Source organism: Thunnus albacares, chromosome 3 (genome assembly GCF_914725855.1).
Source record: "Thunnus albacares chromosome 3, fThuAlb1.1, whole genome shotgun sequence".
NCBI lineage: Eukaryota > Metazoa > Chordata > Actinopteri > Scombriformes > Scombridae > Thunnus > Thunnus albacares.
The window spans coordinates 9,138,683-9,161,599 of NC_058108.1; the positions used below are offsets into that span (position 1 = coordinate 9,138,683).

Here is a 22,917-nt window from a genome sequence, read left to right on the forward strand (position 1 = left end):
CACAACTCTGTTGTCTCACTGCTTTAAAAACTGTTCAGTGTTGATTTTATCTTTATAGCTGACGAATTGACTGCGATTAAGTTACCTCACTTAGTTTCCATTATTTTGTCTAATCCATGTACAAAATCAAATGCTGTTGCTTCAGTATGTTGCTCATGTTATGTTCTTATCAGACAACCAAAAAAAAAAAAAATACCAGCACCTAGTGTATTCTCTAAGGATTTTTGTGTTTTTAAAAAGGACTGTTATTCACTGAGAGCTGCAGCCTATTTTAAAGTAATCTCCACAGACATTTTGTATGAAATAAGTCAACAGCAGACTACCAGCTTTCCCTCTGGTCGTTTTTTATTTGCAGTTCTTTACATTTTAGAAAAAGAATCCAAGGATTTTGCCTCCTGTGTGTTTCCGTCTGGCCTCTTCATGGTCCATGATGCCAGCTGAGGTGGTCAGCACAATGTATCTGTGGAAACACAAGTCAACACGTTAGGATTCGCTCCAACTGAATCCACCTCACTGCCAAGTCTGACAGACAGTTAGTACACAGTCAGTGTGATACATGATTCAACATTGGTCACTATTTCTTTAAGTGAAACACCAAATTAAAAACAAAATATGGGATTATGATATATTTTGCCAAAAGTTAAAAATTGCAACATGTAGCATCTATTAGATATGGTCAAAAAAAGCCTTGCTAGTGTAGAGCAACAACATTTTAAAAAATCCTCCCAAACACATCTCCACTACACTGTAGACTCACATTTAAATCTGATGAAATAAACTCTACTCCATTTAAAATGAATGGACATTTTAATAAGTTCCACAAAGTAATAAATGCTATGAAGAATCTATTTTATGATCTCCATTTCACACTGACTCAGCTTAATCGTCAAATGCAACACTGGAGGTAAGTACTAGTGAGCTCAATACAACTGCTGAGGGTTGATTTAATGTGTCCACATCAGATACAGAAGCATTATGGTTTAGTGGAAACAGACAAAATCACAAGCAAAAATTCAAACCGGTATAACTCACTTGCAGCCTGAAACAAATCACTCAATTGGATGAGCCAAGAACAAAGACGACTGAGTCACTGAACAAAGCTGTGTGAACATTTCTAAATGCTGATTCTAAACAGATCGAAACCAAAAAGAACCTGCTACTTTCATCATGCAACAGAACATCCCAGATTCATTCTAAATCTGAGCATAATACCAGACTAATATATACGCTGCAATCATCGATGTGAGCTGGACTCCAGCTCGTGGCATTTGCACTACATGCCTCCTTGTGGATTCTGCTACATCCTCTAATAAATCCTCTCATCAAACAAAAAGAGACTTCAAACAAAGGACACTTTACTACTCATGAGTCCAGCAATCATCAAAAACAGCAATTCTTCTTGGGCAGCATCAACAAGCAGAGAACTTAGCTGCTACACTGGCAGAGAAACAACCCCCCCCCTCCCCAGATTTTGATAGATTATCAAAGATCCTGTTCACACCTGGCATTAAAATGCATCTTGGGTGATCCGATCACAAGTGGACCGCTGTAAGGTGTCAATGCACCCCAGACACATTGAGATCCAATCGCTCAGACCACATTGTGAAGTGGTCTGGGCCACATACTATTAGTAGCGTGTACGCAATGTGTCCTGGGCCACACTGAAGGACCGCCTACTCAACTGACATCCTCTGCGTAAGTACACACTCATTCGTGCACCAATGGCTTCATATTCAATTGCAAAACAAGAAGCCGCCACAACAGGCAAAATGGATTGTCGTGGATAGAGTTCACACAAAAACACGCTGCCTGATTTCCATTTGGGCAATAAGTTTTAATTTTGCTGGCGCGCCAAGGTCTTTGCAAACTTCTTTTAATACCTAGCAGACTAGGCATGGGAAGTGCATTGCTGTATCCTGCCAGTTAAAAACAAAAAGGGATTTGGTCTTTGCAAAAGGAAATGATGTACATGTTTATTTGCATATAGAGTGGGGAGGTGAGATCTGATCACATGTGGTCAAGATGCATGTTAATGAAAAGGGCCAAAGCTTCATAATCTGAACTACCTACTATCAACATGCAATCATGCCCATACTTATGGCAATTCCACGATTAACATACCAGACCAACTTTTCAAGCCGCTCTATGGTACAGACTACACAAAGATCAGCCTTGTTGCATTACAGCAGGTATAAACATTGCATGAACAACTATTCTCTGCAGACAAATGAACAACCAACAGTGAAAGGAAAGACGCGGTGCTGTAGAGCAGAAAGGTCTACAGAGGGTCATTTGTCACCAGTGAAAGGTAGTTATTTGGGAAGGGAAAATCCCTGCTTAGGTTTTATCTCATATCGTCTTAATTAGTGCACAACTTCTGATAAGATTCACCATTCATACCTACTTCCAGTCTCTTACTGGCACCTAACGACTCAGTGGCTTCGTCTGACAACTGCTGATCAAAATAATTAGCAATAACTTTATTGGAGACACCACTGACAACTGTAGGAAAAGGGGCAAATAATTTTTTCCCCTTACACACTCAAGTATAGTAACATTGTAAGAAACTGTTACAAATATACGGTCTATTGGGATGCTCAGCCTAATATCAACTTCACCAATTACAAAACAATTTTCCACAGGAACTAGACTGCAGGGCAGATTAAAAGCAAGTATCACAGCAGACAAGCTGAGCACAAAATCAGGCCACTGCAGTAACCTCCTGATCAAGAGCATCAGGACTTTAGATATCAGTGAGCTTCACTCTTGCAAAAGTCTGATATCTAGTTGAAATCAACATGAATGACAACGAGCAATTCAAAGCTGTGTACTGCAGAGTCGTGTAAGTGATTCTCACCCAAACTGTCTTGAGGGCAGCAGATTGTTCTGCCACTTCTCCAGGTCCTTGAGCTGGAGGTCAAAACGTGGACTGATCACACCACACTGCAAGAAAAACAACACTGGTTTACACTCAAATCATTAACATTAACACAAGGAAACAAGCAGGAACAAAAAGCTGCAGGTTGTATATAGTATGATACACCATCTGTGTTAGTCTTAAAACAGATTAAGATCAGTATAAGGCTGCAACTCATTATACAAAGGCGCATCATTTATAAAAAAATCCAGAAATATGCAGTAAAATTCTAGTTAAATGTTCAGCCAAATTAATATTTCCGATCAGGCAGCTTTTCAGAAGAAGAAAACCAATTTTTACAGACCATGAGGGGAGCATTGCTACAGCTGTGATAAGGTCTGAAATTCATATATCTAGTTAGTCACCACTGCTAACTCAAAACAAATAGCCAGCATGTCTGAGGCATCTTTTGAAAGCGTCTTACATGAGGTGGTATAGTGGTAACTGGAGAAGTGGGTCAAGTTTGAAGAACTTTACCTTGTTCAGCCTGCCTGTGAGATTGACGACAATTTTCCCCGCTCTGTGGTCGTCAATGATCTCAAACTCACCAATGTAACCTGGAAGCATAAAACACAATGCAAGTATGTTATTTAAGTACAACACACAGACTGTTTTGTCCCTTTATGAGCTCAAAGGAAACTCTACAACTATATTTCAGCATCTCAGATCTTTGTCATTCCCTCAATCTGGAAAACACAACTTCCACTCACCGTGCTTCATCATGACGGTTAGGAAGCGCACAATGACCTTGGAGCAGGGCCTGATGAGGACCTGGCGTTTCCCACGCTTCTCAGCATTGTTGATGCATTTAAGAGCATCCGCGAGAACGTTCATGCGCACCATGATGCCTGCAAAGACACATAGACAATAAAACCATCAAATGTTGAGAATAAAGTTTAAGGTACCACATATCATCCTGTTCCAGCTCTCATTTTCTACTGTCCCAAAACCCATGTCATCACAGTCCACACTTTGAGACTCCCATCACCAAATCATGACCCCATTCAACTCAACACTTGAAAGCTTAATCTTAAAACTGGCGGCACGTTCTGACTGGGACACACGTTTCACAACTATTATCCACAAACACATAAAGTAAGGGTGTGAAAATGTGAATAATTCAATTAGCACCATTACGTCAAGATCCGTTCATTTATTTGATACCAGTTAGCAACTTTTCTAACATTACCGCGGTGAGTAAGAGTTAATTCTTTCACTAACACAATTTTACTCGCAGCAGGTAACGTTAATTTCGCTTTAGTTTGGATAAAATAGTGATAAAGACAAAGCATGGTCCATCTAACGACACCTCGACTTCAGCCACGGTAGCATCAAGTTAGCAAAGCAGCTCGTTAACACCAACAGACACAACGAACACCCGTCGAGAGTCGACCGCGTATAAAATGTGTTAAATACATTCTTAACAGACAGTTCACAGGTCTTATTTGTTTAAAATGGATATATATTTCTACAGTCAGTGGTCATAAAGCTAACGGCTATCAGGGCGCCGCGAACGCACCGACTGCCCGGCCCAAGCAGAGGGACCTCAGGGTGACTTTTGAAGCCCAAATGTGCTTATTTCGTGTTATTGTTCGAGACCATACTCATCCCAAATCATTACTATGTCATTTAACTTCAAGATGATCTTATAAATGTTATAATTAATACTTAGATGCTTTAGATACTGTAGAGATTGAAGGCGAAGGTATGAAAAGACATCTTACCGGTTCTGCAATATGGCGGAAAGAGGAAGTAGAAAACTTTCGCAATGCAATATGGGAAAAAACCCCAAGAGGTTTTATAAAGCGAGATGACCCACACCACCGCGAAATCCCGATATTTAATATCTTTGATATGAACTGAACTCCGTCTGCATCAATAAAGCTACACAGAAAGTGTTTTAATATTTACCAACTTTTCGGTAAATTAATATGCGCTGTGGCTTCAAATTCTTATGACCTGGTTGCATTCAATTAATATGAAAAGTTTTATTGCATATATTTCAAAACATTTACAGCATTGAGTTTAGTTAAGTTTATAAAAAAAATTAGCTCCCTGAATAGCCTTTATTAGGACAAATAAGAGAAATCTCAATTTTACAATCAGGTGTTGCTATTGGTTACGGGATCCTTTGTAAATATGTGTCAAATTTAAAGCAGCGCGACCTGGTGTTGGGGATGAATAATTACACACATTCATATCTCTATTCTTACTGATGCATACAGTGTATGGTTGGGAAATAAGCTTTTGGTAGGCATATTGGAAGCCAGAGGGATTTTTTTTGTGTGCCATACAGGCATAATGGGTTTCACAATCATTGTTATCAAAGTTTAATCAATCAGTATAGTTTTCTGCGTAATAAACAAGGAGGCCAAGCTTTGTCTGTTTATGCACAACATATCTACATCAGTGAAAGAAAGGGAGAATATGACAAAAGTGATTTGGGGGCAAATGAAGTTGAACAAATTGTATTTTAAAAGATGATTTGTTGGATATAATCATAGATTAGGGTATTGCTGTTCTGAGTTAACATTATTGCTCAGCCCCAGATTTGCTTGCAGGAGTTAATTTACAAAATCTACTTTTTCAATTTCTACTAAACAGTGGCACTTACATACCCTTCAAGAGAATGTGCATTTCTCACCACTCACTGAGATTAACATGTAATCAAATCTAAAAATTAAAAATTAGAGTTCTAAAATTAAATATCAAGATCAAGCAGGAATCAAATTTGTTTCTTTCTCTTGGTAGGTTGTTTCCATTTACACAAATGAAGGAAAATCTCACCTTTCTCTTCAAGACAAACAGAGATTCGACCAAAATATTTCTAGATTGTGTCACTTTATTTATACCATGTTATTGGTGTTGAGTAACTACATGTATTTCAATCTGACATCCCTAATGCGTCTTCTCATTGCACCTTCTCATATATAGATTATGATTATGCTATAATAAATATGTCAATAGAATGAACAAACAGAATCAGATGAAGCACAGAATACAGGATCCACATTGTCAGAGCCAATTAATATTTTTATTCCCCATTTCAACATGTGCAACAACTCAGTCTGATACTTATTACCTGTAGGTACACTTTTTGTCCAATCAGTTTACATAGTTATCACAGTACCTAGATGAAAAGAAAACATACAGTGACAGTAACATATAGCTTTGCAAAACTGTCACGACATTATGAAAGAAAGCATGCCTCTTAAAAGTGGAAAACAATGAAGAATTGCAATACATAGTCTGTATCATGTCTTCGTACGTCACTAGATATAGATTATTTTAACAGCTGAGTGGTGAATAACCACAGCGTTGTTTGTTTTATATAATTTTTATCATTTATTGCAGACTTTATAAGTCAAATAGCTAAATGAGAAACATGTTTTTGCAATAGATCTGCCACACTACATGAGAACAAGTGAGAGTAGCAGGACTGTGATCATCTCTCGCTGGCCTACACAGAATATCAATAACTAATCACACACTTGTCTTACATGCGCATAAAATAAAATATGTATATACAGTTTATTATGTAATATATAATTCAGCATAGCATCAGGAGCTAGAGACAAAAAGTAACTCACAAAAAAGATTAAATCACAATCAGTGTCTTTGGAACTATGTGTGCAAAAAAATGATCGAGTCAGTGTGAGTGCAGTTTTTGGGCTTGTTTTTTCCTGGATTAGGTGAACAGGTAGTTGAACTGTGTTTTATTATGGTAGAATTAAATATGGGATATCATCAAAATATAATCTGAATTCTAAAATCTGTGGTATATTGCCAAACTGTCCCATTGACAGTAACAGATGACTGTTGGGTAGAAATAACATTAATAAACATTTATTTAAACAGCTACTGTGAATGGAGCGAAAGTAACATTTTGCAGGATTTACTACTCATTAAAAGTGTTTGACTCGACTACCATGCTCTGAAGTTGAATTTTGATGTAGATTGATCAGGTTAAAAAAGAGAATTGTAGGAGGTATGTCTGGCCATCTGCTTAAACTCAAAGCTCCTGAACCAGTACAATTTAAAACACCTTCAGTTTAGACCTAAAGATCTTTCCTCTGGTGTCCAGTAGAGGGAGAGCCAAACCATTTAGACCCAGACGCAGTGACATACCCACCAGCCAAGTCATCAATTTAACAGACACATGGAGCATAATGGAATGCTGAGCAGCACTAGACGTAGTAACCAGATTTCTTTACTATTTCTATGGTTACATTAAAATTTCAACACATTATTTTTCCTCTAGTATGCCTTTGTATGCCTAGCTCATAAGCTGCTCTCCACTTTTAAACTTAGCCACCATTGCTGACCATGCTGGCCAGGGAATCTGCATCTCCCTGGGGATCCAGGCCCAGCTTCTGAAGGTCAAGGCCCATGGCTACCAGCATCTGGAGCAGGGTGAGCTCCTGCTGGGTGGCCCGGTCCACCAAGGCCGGGCAGGTGGGGTTACACTGGGGCCGCTGGCAGGTGTCCACCAGGTGGAATGGACAACCTTTGGCAGGGGTCCTGTTGTTACGGGTTGCCTCCAGACTCCTGTCCCAGCAGTGCAGAGCCCGCGGCAGAGAGGTGCCTTTCACTTGGAAACTCATCCAGTTGCTAAAAGAAGAGCGAGCAGTAAATAGACAGAGAGGCAAAGTTAGAGAAAGAAAAGTGGAGGGAAAAAGTTGGCAGAAAGTCAAGAATAGGTGAGATAATGGGATTAGTAAATAGGACCAGGAAAGTGTAATCAGTCAGTTCTATCATGAGCTCTATGTCTGATCACAAGGTTTGTAATTCACTTTGACCACTTTTGGCTCATTATCTTGTTGCAAGGGTGCTACATCACAGAACTGCAACTGCAAAATTACCTACAACAACCTTAGACCTTCAAGAAACATAACCCTCAGTAAACATACCTAACTTAGCCTGACTCTGTAAACCTAGCTTAGACTGCACTGACCCATCAATGTCCATCTGTGCTGCAAAAGAATGAATATGTTCGAGGGGTACCATGGGGTTAGCGAAAGTGTGAAATGGCATTCGGTGACACAAAGAATGTGGCATGATGAACGAGCGAGCAGAAACAGCTGCATGAGCTCACTAGGTAGAGATGGCAATTGGGAGAGGCGAGAATAAAAAGAGGGCTGAAAAGCATAAAAGTATATCACCACCACAGGAGTCAAATATCCATTCTTACCTTTTGGTGATCACTGTATGGGAGAGGCAGGAGGGAGCAAATACAGCTCTGAAAAACACACAAACCACAGAAGACAGTCATTTCTAGGCTTTAGTCCATCTTCATTTTTTAATCACCTGGTGCATATTAGATGTTTTGTCATCATTTGGCCTGGTCAATATTTGTTGGTAACATACGTGACATCTCTCAGGGAGTTCTTGAGCTCCCTGCCTAGGTTCTGTATGTACTGCCACTGCTCCTGGGACAGACTTTGTCCTCCCATGTAAATGTTCTCCACCCTCAGCTGCTCCTCGTCAAACAGCCACTGCACGACAAACAGAGGGGCTACAGGGAAAAGGAAAAGAGTTCATTATCAAAGCTGCTCAAATCAATGTTTTTATATTGACAATGGTTAAGATGGTGTTGTGTAATATGAACGCAGTCACTCGTAGTGATGAACCCACAGAGAATTAGCACACAACTCTGCAGTTCCTCTCAGCCCTACGGAGCTTTCTAACACATTTAAGCTCATTGTTTTGTTTTGGTTTCTCTGCCAGCAACCTACTGTGTTGGTTCTCTCATTAGCATAATTTACAGTTGTAGCAGGCAGCTGTTTTTAGCAAACAAAAAAAAACCTCTGTTAAATTCAGTGTAAAATACCTGCCCAGTAATCAAGCAAGTTAGCGACCAGCTGGTGAACACCGTGAAGCATTTAGCAGCTAAAGAGCCAGAAATTTCCTGCAGGAGTTCATGGAGACCAAAAAAAGCTAAAAGGAGAGTGAATATTGGGCTCACAGTTTCAAATAAATACTAATGTTGCTTCATGTCTGCAAACATATTCATCACATTAACTTCATAAGGTGTCATATGTCAATAGTGTTTATAGTACAGCTTGTTGCACTGGCCCCAAGTGGCCAAAGAAAGAAATCATATGTCTACAGTTTAAGACGAACACTACACAACTGCTACCTCCACAGTTCGATTCAGCAGACTTTTGTTGCATGTCATTTCCTAACTCTCTACACTCAGTTCCTCTTGCTACTGTCTCTATGTAATAATGGCATGAAATGCCCCCAAAAATATTTGAAAAAAAAAAAAAAAATTATTGCAGGTTTAAAGAGCCCATGTGGAGAATTTTTATGTGATTATATCATCTTTCAAATAACTCTGATGGCATATGTTTTTGTATGAAGAAAAATGAGACGGTCTTATATATACGGTCTTTAAGGTAGCTACACAGACCTACAACATATAAGCTGTCCAGGTATTGATTTTTAGTTTGCCATGAATAATTTTTGTAGTTTATCCAGGGAATTTTGGAAGTCTTTTATGAGCCCAAGAGTTGCAGAGGTTTTTCAGTTTGTAGAGGATCATATACTTCTTCCACGGAAGTTAAAGGATAAAATAACCAACACTGGACTCTGCATATCTGCAGAATCAATTTACTTTTAAGCTCCTGAGTAAATTAACAACAAGTGACTTTCATATTTCAGTGCACATTACTGTTGAACACCTTAAGTCCCATATTAAGCACTTCAAGTCAAATCCGATATGATGGTAAACTTAGTTGACAGACACTCACAGGTCAAGGTGGAGTACAGTCTGTGGCCAAAGAAGCACTGCCACTCCTCTCCTCTCCTGTAGAGCTGTCGACACCTATCAGGCACAACCCCATTCCACAGCCTGGGAAAACAATACACACAAAACTACTGCTTGGCCACGTAAACTAATTACTATAACACAAATTGAAATAGCACTGTATAGTAAAGAATAGTTTGTTTTATGTTCTACATCTAGGCTATGAAATCAAATCTTAAGAAAAACCATAGAGGTCAATATAAGAATGCAAGTCTTTACCTGAGTCCTATCTTGATAGCATCTTCAGGTGAGCAGGAAACAGTCTCAGGGCAGTTTGGTGATCTCGGCTGCTTACTTTCAAGAAACCAGCCAGAATCCACTAGACCGCGGACCTGTGCCTCTGCACCGAGCTGCTCCAGCTGACTGGCAACCCTCTCAATGTTCAGCAAAACACCTGTCCCCCCAGCACTGCAGGGGAGCCGAGAAACCCACTGAATAATTTGGCTTTGAGAGCAACATTTTAGTTAGGGGTATCGAAGTGATGGTACATGCCAGTTAACAGTGGGTAAGTTCAAATTTAGCAGCTTTACAATCAGACTAACAGTGGATTCTGTTCTAGTCCTTACAGTGCAAGGCCCTTTAATAGATATTATGTCATTGTTCACATTTGACTGTAAAGATCTTTATTGTTGACAAGAGCAAGAGCACCAAAAATAGGGCATATTAGACATGGAGATGGTCAGAAGTGGCCTGGGACTGAGCCAAATATGTATTTGTGTACAGAGGGTGCAGGCACTTGTCCAAAAGCTGTGGTCAGCATCAGAGCACAAGCGATAAAAGGAGCTTACCTTGTTCCAGACAACATGACAACTTTGGCCTGCTTGATTCCTTTAGGGATGAGGTCTTTGATGACCTCACGAATGATCAGGGATCCCATGAAGGTGTACTCAGCTGATAACAAATATATAGATTGACATTGAATGAAGGAGAAGGCCAAGTGAGCTATTGATGTGCTGAAGGATTTCAGAACTATCTGAAGAAACTTACTTGTGTTTGCGGTTCTGTCTCTTTCTCTCTCTCTGCCTTGTCTTGGTCTTGGAGGAGGGGTTGGTGCAGGCCCAGTGCCACTCCATACGTCACTGGAACAGTATGGGATGAATCTGCAAAAAAAGGAGACACTCACAGTTGTTGGTCTAAAGCGTGTGCATGCACACAGTTTGATGCTATTAAGACAATTCCTTCTCTCATTCATTAAAATCTACTCAGGCTGCAGCTGGCTTCTTCTTGTCATATATTAATTGTATTTATTTATTTATCGGGACGGTGTACGGTTTTTAACATAAATGATGCACTGTACCAGATTTAGCTTCAAGCTAATTTTCATCTGCAGTCCCTTACAATTAAAACAGATAACAGCACAATAACAAACAGTACAAAGCAAAAAAAACACACAGAACACATTATACAAAATACAAAGCCACACACAATAGCACATCACATACACCCACAATGTCAACTAGACTAACTATCAATCTATCACTAAAGAAACTGTACAAAGTAAATACTAAGTCAGGATTAAAAAAATGAGAAAGTTTCTAATGTTAGCCACCAAAGTCAAAGATCACACCAGAACAAGCAAGGCTACAGAGGTAAAATCCCTGTGTATTAATTCAACTTTTAATGTGTAAGATGTGTTATTATTATTAACAATGGATCATGACTGAGTGTAATATGAAATGATTTGAAATGATGAACTAAAAGAGAATTATTCTTGGACTCTGCAGTTCCTCTCTATGGATTATTAGAGAGGATTATCATGTCTGTCTCCTTGTCATTGTTTTGTTTTTCAGCCCACATCAAAAGGTTCCAATAAACCCAGTGTTCACTACCTGCCCAGCACCAAACAGCAGACAAAGTTAACAACTAGCTAGTGGACATTGTGGAGCATTTAGCAACTTAAGAGCCAGTCATTTCCTCCAAGTGTTGATGACGGACAAAACAGAGTTACAAGGAGAGGGAATATTAGATGTACATTTATCAGATGGTCAGAAACATGATTCTAAATGAATGCTGTTGTCTCTCTGTGTCTGCTGGATGTCTGAATTTGCAACTCTTTGCTAACACATTCACCACAACAGCTTTATAAGGCGACATAAGTGTTGTATTTACAGTTTGTATTGCTGATCCCAAGTTGCCAGACAATTTCAATCATACTATCTACAGAACTGTTTGTTTAACTTTATCTTAAACTTGAATGGGTCCAGGTCTAACAAACCTTTACAAAAAAGGACATGTGACACCACCAGTAGCCACAATAAGACACACAGTGAAGATATACCGGTACTTACACAATGTTTGCATTATGCCAGTGTGGGTTTTCCTCTGCTTGAGAAGACAAAATTCCAGTTCCTGCAAATCAAGCAATCAGAGATTAGACAGATGTCCTTCTCACTGAACATTACGTAAAACAAGTAACACAATGGCAACATGTTGACATGCATTCTAAAACATGGCCAGCTGACCTACCTCTTTTTGTTTGGGGCCACCCCGATGAGCTCATTAGTCGAGGGATATTTTGGTACCTGGAATCACAGGTCTCTTTGCTGTAGCAGCACCAGCCACCTAAAAATAATAGAGACTAATATTAGACATTCACATCCGGCACAGCACAGGAGACCCTCGTTAGCTCATTATAGAGGCCTGTGAGGAATGAAGAGGGAAAGGAATGCACCTGTGTGGCCTGGTCCGCTAATGAGAATGCACACTCAGAGAAGGCAAAAAAGACGAATGAGTCCTTTAATTTGCAAACTGTCAGTACATTCATTAATTGACTTCCAGTGTGTGTGATGTGTTTTTGCTCTGAATACAGTATGTCATAAGGAAGCTGGTTGGATCGGATTTAACATTTTCTACAGCCAATTTATTCGGTTCTACTGCTCGGTCAAGCCAAAGCCCAATCCACATAAATTTACCCTATGCTAAGTCCATCAAAGTGACAGGCAGCAACCAAAAAAGGAGAAAAACAGAAGATGACGGAACAAGATGACATCCCCATCAAAATTCCAATGGGGGCGTCACGCCAAAACAAGCTGACCTTTGGGGACCAAATTAACCAGTTGGGTTTTTAAAGACTCACCTTCCAGAAATAACAGCCATCGGCGGCTTCCTCTGAACTCCTTTAGGTAAAACCTATAGAACCACAAATAAATAGGAGTGAGTGAAGACAAAGCAGCCATGTATGGACACGCCCACTCCAGTAGCTTCTCAAATCACAAGCCAACAGACAGCAAATGGTGAAAATTGAGTAATTTAATTTCCTGCTAAGAGTTTCAGTAAAAGAAGTGCAAGAAAGGTTGTGCAAGAACATCTCACCCAGCTGCTGTTCCATCATTACATGTGACTTGGGTGTTCTTGAGGAAGAGCAGCCTCATATCATCTGTCTGTTGTCCAGCTGCTCGAGCTCCTGCGGCACCCTCCCGTCCTGATTCGGCTGTGCCACCAGTGCCTCGATTGTTCCCAGTGCCTCCAGTGCTTCCAGGAGTGTGATCAGCCTCAGGGGGAGACTGACCAACATCACCTCCTTGGTTTCCACCAGCCTTCTTGGTGGACTTGCTGCTAGCTTTAGCATTACGGTTGTTCTGACACCAGATTCCCCCGAGCAAAAGCAGGAAAGCAACCTGGCCCAGTACCTTCATATCTGCACAACATGCAAGGCAAGAGTTTAATTTATTAGTACTCATTCATGATCTGGCTTCGTATATGTATATACAAAAAACATTGTTACTAAAACCTGATCTTTTTCATCTTTTAAATTGTCCAAAATCTTGAAAACTTGAAATCTTACCTGTATAAAAATCCGCTCTGAAGACTGTTGCTTAGGCACCCCAGAGGTCAGGCAGATAGCTGGTGCTGCTGAGGAGAGAGTGAGAAGTTCAGAGCACATCAACCAGGTGTGAGAGGAGGAGGATGCCAGTCATGAGTAGTGATGAAGCCTTGACCAGGTTTTGATGAAGCCTGCAAATCAGCGGTGAGCTTTATAGTGCTACCATATGGATCAAATTTCCTCCCATTTCTCTCGCAGCTCCTGCCAGGCCCTGAGATAAGCTGCTGACGACACAGAGCGAGGGGAGGTACTGGATGACCAGTGGCGAGGAGAAAAGATAACACACGCTTCTCCTCAACATATTTCAAGTCTTTGCACACACCCACCACCAAGCATTTTGCCATCTGACCGTGGCTCAAGAACAAGCTCTCCTTCCCCCCATCCTCTCTTTTCTTCTCCCTCCCACCGTCCGCCTCTGATTGCCAGTGTTTTGATTTAAACATCTACATGGTCGGCATAACTGCATAGCCCCTTTGCGTGGTATGTGACCCCGAGGTCATTGGAGCACACACCTCAAACACTTTCCGACACAGGAATGAATGGTACCGTAAGGTTCCCGCATCGTCAACAATTTAGTGGACACTCTCAATGCACAGGTGGTGGACACCCTGGTTGGCTGTGGCATCAAGAAAATCATTCTCCCTGATTTTCTTAAACAATTTTTCTCCTTAATTTTTCAATTTCAATTTCTCCTTAACAGGCCTCATCTGAAAATGGTAATTACATAGAAAGTGTTGATTTTTGAGGTCACATTAAAAAAATGATTTAAAAAAATTCCTGTCACATAAGTGAGTTTGTGTAAATATATATATGTGTGTGTGTTTAATGATAAGGAAATATAACTGCATATGACTGCAGTGAATACAGTTTTATTTAGCTGTATCGTGACCAGGTAGCTATATCCAGATTTTGAAGTATCTATACTTGATTGTCAAATACATCTTTATGCAGTTTATACTGTTTATATAGTTTAGGCTAGATGGCTAAATGGTTAGATGGCTAATTTAAAAATCATCTAAAAAACCTGAGACAAAAATTACAACTCTCCATTAATGCATATAGGACACATATAGGACTTAATGTTTGTTAACTTTAAACCTGATGCAAATAAAGCTAAATTCATGCTGCTACTTCAGCTCTTAGGCTCATAAATGCAGTTTCCCATTCTTTTCTTAAGTTCATCACTGAATATAAATCAATCAATAAAAGAACTCACGAACAGTGAGCTGCAATATTAACTCAATAGTTCAGATAGATTAGATGACAGTAAAGTTAAAATATTTCCATTCTGCAGATTGAAAGGTTTCGTGCAGTGTGTGATATGGTGTTTACCTGTGGCTGTGTCCCCGTCCAGGTTGGCCTCTGCAGGCTCTCCTGGGTGGCAGGTTAGGTTAGTTTGCCTTTGGTGAAGAAAGAGACAGAGTATTTGAAACTGATCTGTGGCTGTACCTCTGGGATGGCTGTAGGGTGACGTACCACCGATCGTTGAAGGATCACGAGCCTCAGGGCTCTAAAATTCTCATCAATGAAATGCACACCATCCCGACGTGTCAATCATGGCAAATAATGATCTTTTAGAAGGCCAGGGCTGCAGAGGCTGCACAGGGGCTGCCGGGGCTGAAGGGGCTGTAGGGTGGCAGGACGTCTGTGCAAGTGAGGCACAAAAACTGAGAATAAATATATTAGAAAAAGGCAATAAACATTCAGTCCTTATCCCCCTAGACACACTGACAACAGCAGACTCACTCTACATTCAAAAATCTGAAATATTAGACAGATGAAGGGTTTTACAATGACTTCACTTTTATAGGCACATGTAAAAACATTATTATTAAGTCAAAGGTGCTACTATAAAACGGTAGCAGAATGTCTGTCTTTATTCTGGGTGTGTTGAGGATTATCTATCTCTTCTGGCGAGTGAGCATCAAGAGCATTCAGTATGTTGTCTGCAATAATCACCAAACCATTTTAAGACTTACAGTATAAACAAGGCAGACAGATTTATCAAGGTTTGTCTTATTGCTTTGGCAGACTAAAAATGGTATTTTTGTCTCATTGTCAAGCATTTCATGCTATTTTAGTTACTTTCAACTATGGCCAGAAAGAAAACAAAGCTACTCAAAAATATGTCTGTGAGATCGTATGCACCTACGCGCAATAAAACTGTACCCTAAAGACATCACTATACGGAATTTGATCTACCGAGCTGAACAATTCTTCATTCCTTCAGTTGTCTTGAAGCATGCACACCACCATCTGTCTTCCCAGAAATCAATGCAACAATCTGTTTAACAGATACCTCAAATAGCTGAAAAACGAAAGAAGTTGCTGTAAATCTATCACCGTTTCGCCAGAACGTCACGAACAGAGAGATGGCATTGCTGCTATTTTGTTTTTCTTTGATATGAGATTGGACAGAATGATACGTTTTTCAGAGCAGGACTCAGATCAATGGATTAAAGCAAAGACCAACCGGCTCAACTCCCAGAATCTGTCACGGGTCAAATATTGTCCCTTAAAGCATCTACAACCCCCCCGCCCACACACACACACACACACAAACACACCACTAAACACAAAAAGTGAGACCTGACACACTCGTGTAGTCCATTACATTTGTCTCTTCACCTTTTAAAAACAAACATTTTGCATAACCTGCCACAGAATGCGCAAGGGGCTCATGAGACGTGTTGAACTTCACCCTGACAGGGGCAGCAGCTTGACCCCTTGTGCAGCATAGGAGGCATTCTTTCTCCCCTTGTGTTGTTATTTTTCACAGCCAACCTCCAAGGTCAGGACACCTAAAGCCCGGGTGGTCCGGGCACTTTGTCTGCTGAGCATGTGTGTCATCACCAGCCTCTAGAGCTGAGGGCCCAGCCGCGAGCGAGAATATTTGTCGGCTGATAGCTTCAAAGAACAACGAGCCAGAGACAGCAATCATATGCTGGATTATTGTGTCCGCAGCACGGTGCAGAAAGGTTGCGACTCACAGGTAACAACTACATGAGCAATGGATTCAAAGAAAAGAGTGGTCCAGTAATGAACTCTTCTTTTAATACAAACTGAAACAACAATGTTGGATGAAACACAAAACTGTGTGCAAGGTTGTGATCCACACTGCAACCATGCCTTGCAGCTACCTTTGCCGCGTTGCGTGTAATTTGACAATCTGCAACAGCATCACTCTGAATCTATGTTGTCACCAGCAGTGGAGGGCATAGCTGGGGAAAGAGGCCCATGATTAATAGGAGATAAGAGTGGCATCTTTACAAGCTACATGAAAACGAGCCTCAGGCGAGAGATATGAGACCTGGCCAGAGTAACACTGCTAGAGCTCTCCATTCAATCAGTGAGGACGAAAGCCGGGGTCTTAGCGGGATCGGTGTAAAGTGCTGAGCCACTACAGGAGGCAAGCAGGTGGGGTGGGCAAAGCTATCCCTAAAACCAGGTGTTAAGAGGCCTAGCGTGTTAACCTTCTGCAAACTGCCAATGCATCAGTGTGATAGATGGAGGGGGGGTCGATGGCAAGGATACAAGGTGTTGGATTCAGGAGGGGTGGAGGTGGGTGATGTAACAGGCGTAGAAAAGGATAGCTGACAAGTGAAAAGGTTTAGTGTGCTGCAAGAAGCTGCAGCTCATTCTGCTGAACCCCTCGCAACCAACTATGCGTGCTGTCCACCTTTTTGGCGTGCCAGACGCACCTTCATCCAGGCAAAATATGTTCAGCCCCAAGTATGAATGCCACAACCACAATCAAAGATGTGTAAAGGACACATGAAATTAGGGAACGACAAGCATTGCATAAAAAATAAAGTGTAAAATTGTAATTCTCATCAGGTCACGTAACTTGCATATGCCCCCCTTTGGACAACATTTGGAAATAAATAGAGCATGTGGGAGAAAATTTGTGCAACCTGACATTTACTTGTTCTAATGGACTTGCATTTTTATGCCTTTGCAGGTTCGCACCTCATTGCTCTTTGTTGCTTCGAAATGTACTGCTGGAAATGAGAATACATTAAACCAAATAATAACTACTTCTAAATAGATTCTTTCATTGCCCTTGGAGATTTGAAAATTTTATTATCTAATGTTTTTATGACTCTTGTAACTGTTTTTATTATTTGTTGATTCAGGCTGTCTGGCCTTGTGTTGTTTCTGTATGCTGGTTGTGTGCCTGTCTGATAATGAATGTTTTTTTTGTTGTCAGGTCTCTCTTGAAAAAAAGATCTCAATCTCAGTGAGACTACCTGATTAAATAAAGTTTACATTAAAAAATATCAAATTAAAAATATATATTGGAAAATGGGGGTTAAGTGACCCGTTGTTCTCCTCACACCAGAGAGTCTAAATTCCTCACTTTACATGTAGTCTGCAGGCCAATCAAAGGCCACAGCCTTTGCCTAAATGGGCTACTGGTTCTGAAGTGGGGTGAGGAGTGGGGCGGGGGGGGGGGGCATAATGTGCTTCAGTGAACAGCTTTACAGCTTTAAGTGTCTTTGGGGCTCATGACAGAGTGGAGCAGCAACGTGGCCTTGGAGTCATGCTGGATGAACCACCAGGCCTGTCAGTGCAGTGATGGATACCAGCGGAGGGGTCATGCCATGCTCAACACCGGCACTCGACAATAGGTCCTTCACATAAGTCCCCCCACCTGATCGACAATACAACAATCATACAACACCAGACAGCTGCGCAAGCCCCATCTGATAAGGAGAGATACATGTAAATGTCACCCTGATGTCCCTTAAATGTCATGGTTTAATTAAATATACCTTAGATCTTTATACAAATTAAATACACAACCTAAAAATTTACTGCATATGCTCCAGAAATCAGTTTAGTTTGATAGTGTGACAATGTTTTTTTTTACTTGCAAGTACCATGTACAGTACATAGGTCTGCATATATACTTAAATGCTAAAAAGAAGCTACACTCATAAAATTTCTACAACATAATCAGGGGTTTAAGGCAGAAAATGCGGTTTGGTTTGATCATTATTTTATTAAATATAACTTGGGTTATTAGAAAAATAAAATCGACACCCTAAAAACATTTTTAGTAGTGTAGATGCTCCAGAAATCAGTTTTCAAATTGATTTGGCAATGACATGTTTATATACACAAGCATATATACAGGACATAGGCCTGCATGATGACAGTGTGACCTCACATGAAGCCTAAAGGTCTGTCTGCTGTACATCTATGTTTTACATATGTTAACTGCTAAAAGAAATCAATTATACATGCACTCTTCAAATACCTACAACATGATCAGGGTTCCTTAACCACCACTGTGGTTGTGGTTATTGTTTTCTGTGTGCCTGTTGATTCATTAAAATCAACATATGGCGATATGATGAAAATAGTGCAACACAGTGTTTCATTATAAGATGAAATTTTATAATTTTACATTGATGATCCTTCCTTGAAAACTGACCTTGTGTGTATTTTCTTTCTCCAAAGTGGTTAGTAGATGGCAACGTGTGACAGGCCGTAAATCAGAGATTCCAGCTGAAGTGATGTCAGCCCTTTGCATCATGTGTTGTTGCTTCACACTGTGAAGACATGTGCACACGTGGTCACAGCTCTTTCAGGCCACACACGCCTCAATCACCCAAAAGATTTATCACGGGTGTAAGTAGTCAGATGCAGGTGAAGTGCATAGTATATCTTTCAGCACAGCAGGTTAACATATATTCACTTAGTAGCAAAAAAGCAGGAAAAATTCCATATGATATCTTAACTTAGCCGCTCTGTGTAGCACAGTGACATCACTCTACAGGTATTTATATGTATAGACATACAGTACCACAGAACAGTAAAAATGTTTACCGTTGACTATTTATAGAGTTGCCTGTGTGCTGTATGTGAATAGTTGACCTGGATAACCACAAGTACATGAAAAGCTCAACTGAGTCAGTTCAAGCTAACGGCCCCTCACTTCTGGGAACCCCTTGTTAAAGGTTCAAGGCAGTGCATACATGATTCCTACACTGAAATTATTGGTGAAATGACAGTCAGCATCTGTGTTACCTTTATTACCCCAGACGGTCAACTGGGCTCATCAGACAAAACATAATATGGGGATTAATTTGTGCCTGTTGAGGGCAGGAGGTGATGAATTTTGTCTCTAATAGTTAGAATTTCATCGATAAAGAAGCTCATGAATTTGTTACTATTGAGAGTTATAGGAATACATGGTCAAAGTGCTGAAAAGGATCCTAGGGCTGTTTTTATTCTCCTCTATTAATGATGAGTAATCGGCGACTCTGGCATTACATAAGGCCTTCCTATATGTTTTAAGACTATCTTGGCAGACTAAGCAAGATTCTTCCAGTTTGCTGGAACGCCAAATCCTTTCAAATTTTCATGACGTTTGCTTTAATTTGCGGGTTTGGGAGTTATACCATGGAGCTAACCTCTTTTGTTATATTATCTTCTTTTTTTACAGGGGCGATGGAGTCAAATGTCATTCACAGTGAGCCTGCAGCACTGTCAACAAGATGATCAATTTGGGAGGGACTGAAATTAGCATAAGAGTCCTCTGTTGTATTGAGACATGTGATTGAATTCAATACTGATGGAATTGCTTCCTTAAATTTAGCTACAGCACTATCAGACAGACATCTAGTGAAAACATTTTTGTCTAATGGCTTGTGGTCCAGTAATAGGAATTCAAAAGTTATTAAGTAATGGTCTAATAAAATAGGATTTTGTGGAAAAACTATTAAATATTCAATTTTGATGCCATATGTCAGAATGAGGTCGAGGATGCGGTTAAAACAGTGAGTGGGTTTATTTACACTGAGAGCCAGTTGAGTCTAATAATGAGATAAATGCAGTGCTAAGGCTATCATTGTCAACATCCACATGAATATTAAATCACCTACTATAATTACTTTATCTGTAGTAAGGACAAAGTTTGATAAAAACTCTGAGAATTCAGATAAAAATTCAGAGTACATCTGGCTTTCAAATCTCATCACAGAACAGATCTTTGTTTAAAGGTCGATTCTGTGTATTCCATCATTTTAAAGGGACTAATGTGAGATGAAATCCTGTATGTTAGCGTTTAAAGTTGTCAGACATATCGTGAAACAATATCTAATCCCTCATGGCTCCTCAGTGCTACAGATGGACCTTATGCTACCTATTAGCTACCATAAACTCCAGAAAGGCCTGCTGACTGACAGTCTGCATAAATCCAAGCCAGGAGGCAATACAATCTGTATCCGAAAACCTTTATGACTGATAGCGATTTGTATTATTCGTGCTGCTCAAAATTTACAACCACAATTATTCACGGATAGCAAAACAGTCCCAGTTTAGTTGAGTTTTATTGCCCTTTTCAATTTCTTGTTGCCAATTTCTCACTCAGTGTTTCAGCAGATTCCTTTGGACGTGATTCTGAGAAAAGAACCTAAACAATTCACATGAACTCCTGACGGACATAGATGGCTGCACAGTGTACCTTTAATTATGTAGTCAGAGTGTATTATATAAAGGTGTTATGTAACCTACTACTTTAAAATGTACTATATATACAGATACATATGGCAGTTAATTTAGATGTAGAGTTAATGGTTTATAGTTATTAACACCTACATTGTGACTGAGTCATCACCCCTGTTTTTATTTACCGGTGATTTCGTCACCCAAGATGGTGCCACAAATGGAGCTGTACATTTGTTGCCTTATTTAAGCAGGTGCACCTCGCTATAAACCTGTCAGCACTGTTAATCATTGGCAGAGTTAATGTATGATGATCTACCTTTGATTTGCAAAGCTGCCCAGTGTCTCATGTTGCTCATGTATAGTAGGTGACCTCCTACAACCAGTAAAGTGACTTTTATGACTTTTTGTGCAGGTCATATCAAAACAAATAGTCATCTTGTTAATTTAGTACAGGAAAGATAGTTTTTATCATTTACATAACGTAGAGATAATTGTTGCAGCACATCTGGCTCATAATCAGGTCTCATCATAAACAGCTAATCTATTTATAGTATGTTTATATAATAAAACATACATTATTAGCAGTATAAAGGTTAATGATGGGCTGGGAAATTGCTTACAGTAATGATAGGGTAGCCACTCCTTATAGAGTTGTATTGATTAATTGTGATTAACTGATCACAACTAATGTCATTTTATAGGGTGCAGATGTGTGAAGAAAAGTAACGACGCCGCTTGTGATCACTGAACTAAAACTGCAAATCATGTTTTATTTCAGGTTTTAGGTTATTTACCCATAACAAGATGCACTTTAAAAAAAAAAAAGTCTCTTAATGTCCATCATCATAACAAACATGGCGAGCAGGGAGTTGTTTTACTTGTAGAAGAACCTATTTTTAAGGAATGGAGGCCATACGGCACATTAACCCTTAAGGTCAAGTCTGATATGTAAACCCACCCCAGCTAAAATAACTCCTCTGACCTCATGCTCGGCAAAATAGCCTCCGCACCTGGGTAACGGCTCACCTCCAAGACGGGTGAGAAATTAAAGGAAAAACCTTAATGAAATAGTGGGAAAAAAGCCAACAAATGGTTTGATAAAGGGCTGCAACTAACGATTATTTTCTTACTTGGTTGATTCATTGTTCGATTTCTAAAATGTCAAAAAATAGTGAAAAATGTCCATAACAAATTCCTAAAGCACAAGTTGATGTCTTAAAAATGAAAAAGAGGAAGAAAAGCAGCAAGTCCTCACAAATAAGGAAGAATATTTATGGATTTTTACAGCATTTTTGATTGAAAAAGTACTAATCATTTACCGATTGCCAAAATAGTCGACAAATAATTTTCTGTTGACTCACTAATTGATTAACCAGTTAAGCTGTAGATTGATAAGCATAAAATGATGTAAATCATTAGGTATGGCCTTCGCAGCCACCACATCCCAACTGGACTGGGAGACTTTGGACCAACATGTAAAACCGTGACCCAGACTGAGTTCCAGGTTCTTGGAGATTGAAGCCGTTCTGGTGTTTTGTGGTGGCCAAACACCTTAATAAGACATTATACAGTATGTTGTTTTCTCCTTTAATTTGTCACCCATCCATATTATACCTATATTGTACAGTTTTCCATTTAACAGGCATTACTGCCTGCTAGAGACAAATTTCCATCGAAGGATTTCACTGAAGTCCTATCAGCCACTAGCCATAAATCACTGCATCATCATGTCCCCGGTGCATGAAAAGGCTAAAGCATGGCTAAAGGGGCCTTGGGTCAGTACTCAATGTACAGTGAGGACAAACTGATATTGAGTAGGAGGGGAATGAACACTTTGCTCAACCTGCTGAAAGGCCTAATAGATTAGGGGCCCCTGGACAAGCCTCTTGTCATCCTTCTTCTTCAGTGACC

At 40.0% G+C, this 22,917-nt stretch overlaps 2 protein-coding genes across 2 annotated transcripts; both read right to left on the reverse strand.

The window, feature by feature from the left end:
- Positions 1-327: 327 nt before the first annotated feature.
- Positions 328-4,739, reverse strand: rps15a (ribosomal protein S15a). The gene is made up of 5 exons (XM_044346576.1): positions 4,642-4,739; positions 3,628-3,765; positions 3,395-3,474; positions 2,858-2,943; positions 328-460 (listed from the first exon to the last, which is right to left on the reverse strand). Exons 2-5 carry the CDS (start codon positions 3,758-3,760, stop codon positions 367-369), a joined length of 393 nt encoding a protein of 130 aa, XP_044202511.1. The 5' UTR covers positions 3,761-3,765; positions 4,642-4,739; the 3' UTR covers positions 328-366.
- Positions 4,740-5,929: 1,190 nt separating this feature from the next.
- notum2 (notum pectinacetylesterase 2) lies at positions 5,930-13,378 on the reverse strand. Its single transcript, XM_044339783.1, has 11 exons — positions 13,038-13,378; positions 12,802-12,854; positions 12,192-12,287; positions 12,014-12,074; positions 10,713-10,825; positions 10,514-10,616; positions 9,945-10,133; positions 9,670-9,770; positions 8,285-8,432; positions 8,109-8,156; positions 5,930-7,528 (listed from the first exon to the last, which is right to left on the reverse strand). Exons 1-11 carry the CDS (start codon positions 13,358-13,360, stop codon positions 7,225-7,227), a joined length of 1,539 nt encoding a protein of 512 aa, XP_044195718.1. The 5' UTR covers positions 13,361-13,378; the 3' UTR covers positions 5,930-7,224.
- Between the last annotated feature and the right edge of the window lie 9,539 nt (positions 13,379-22,917).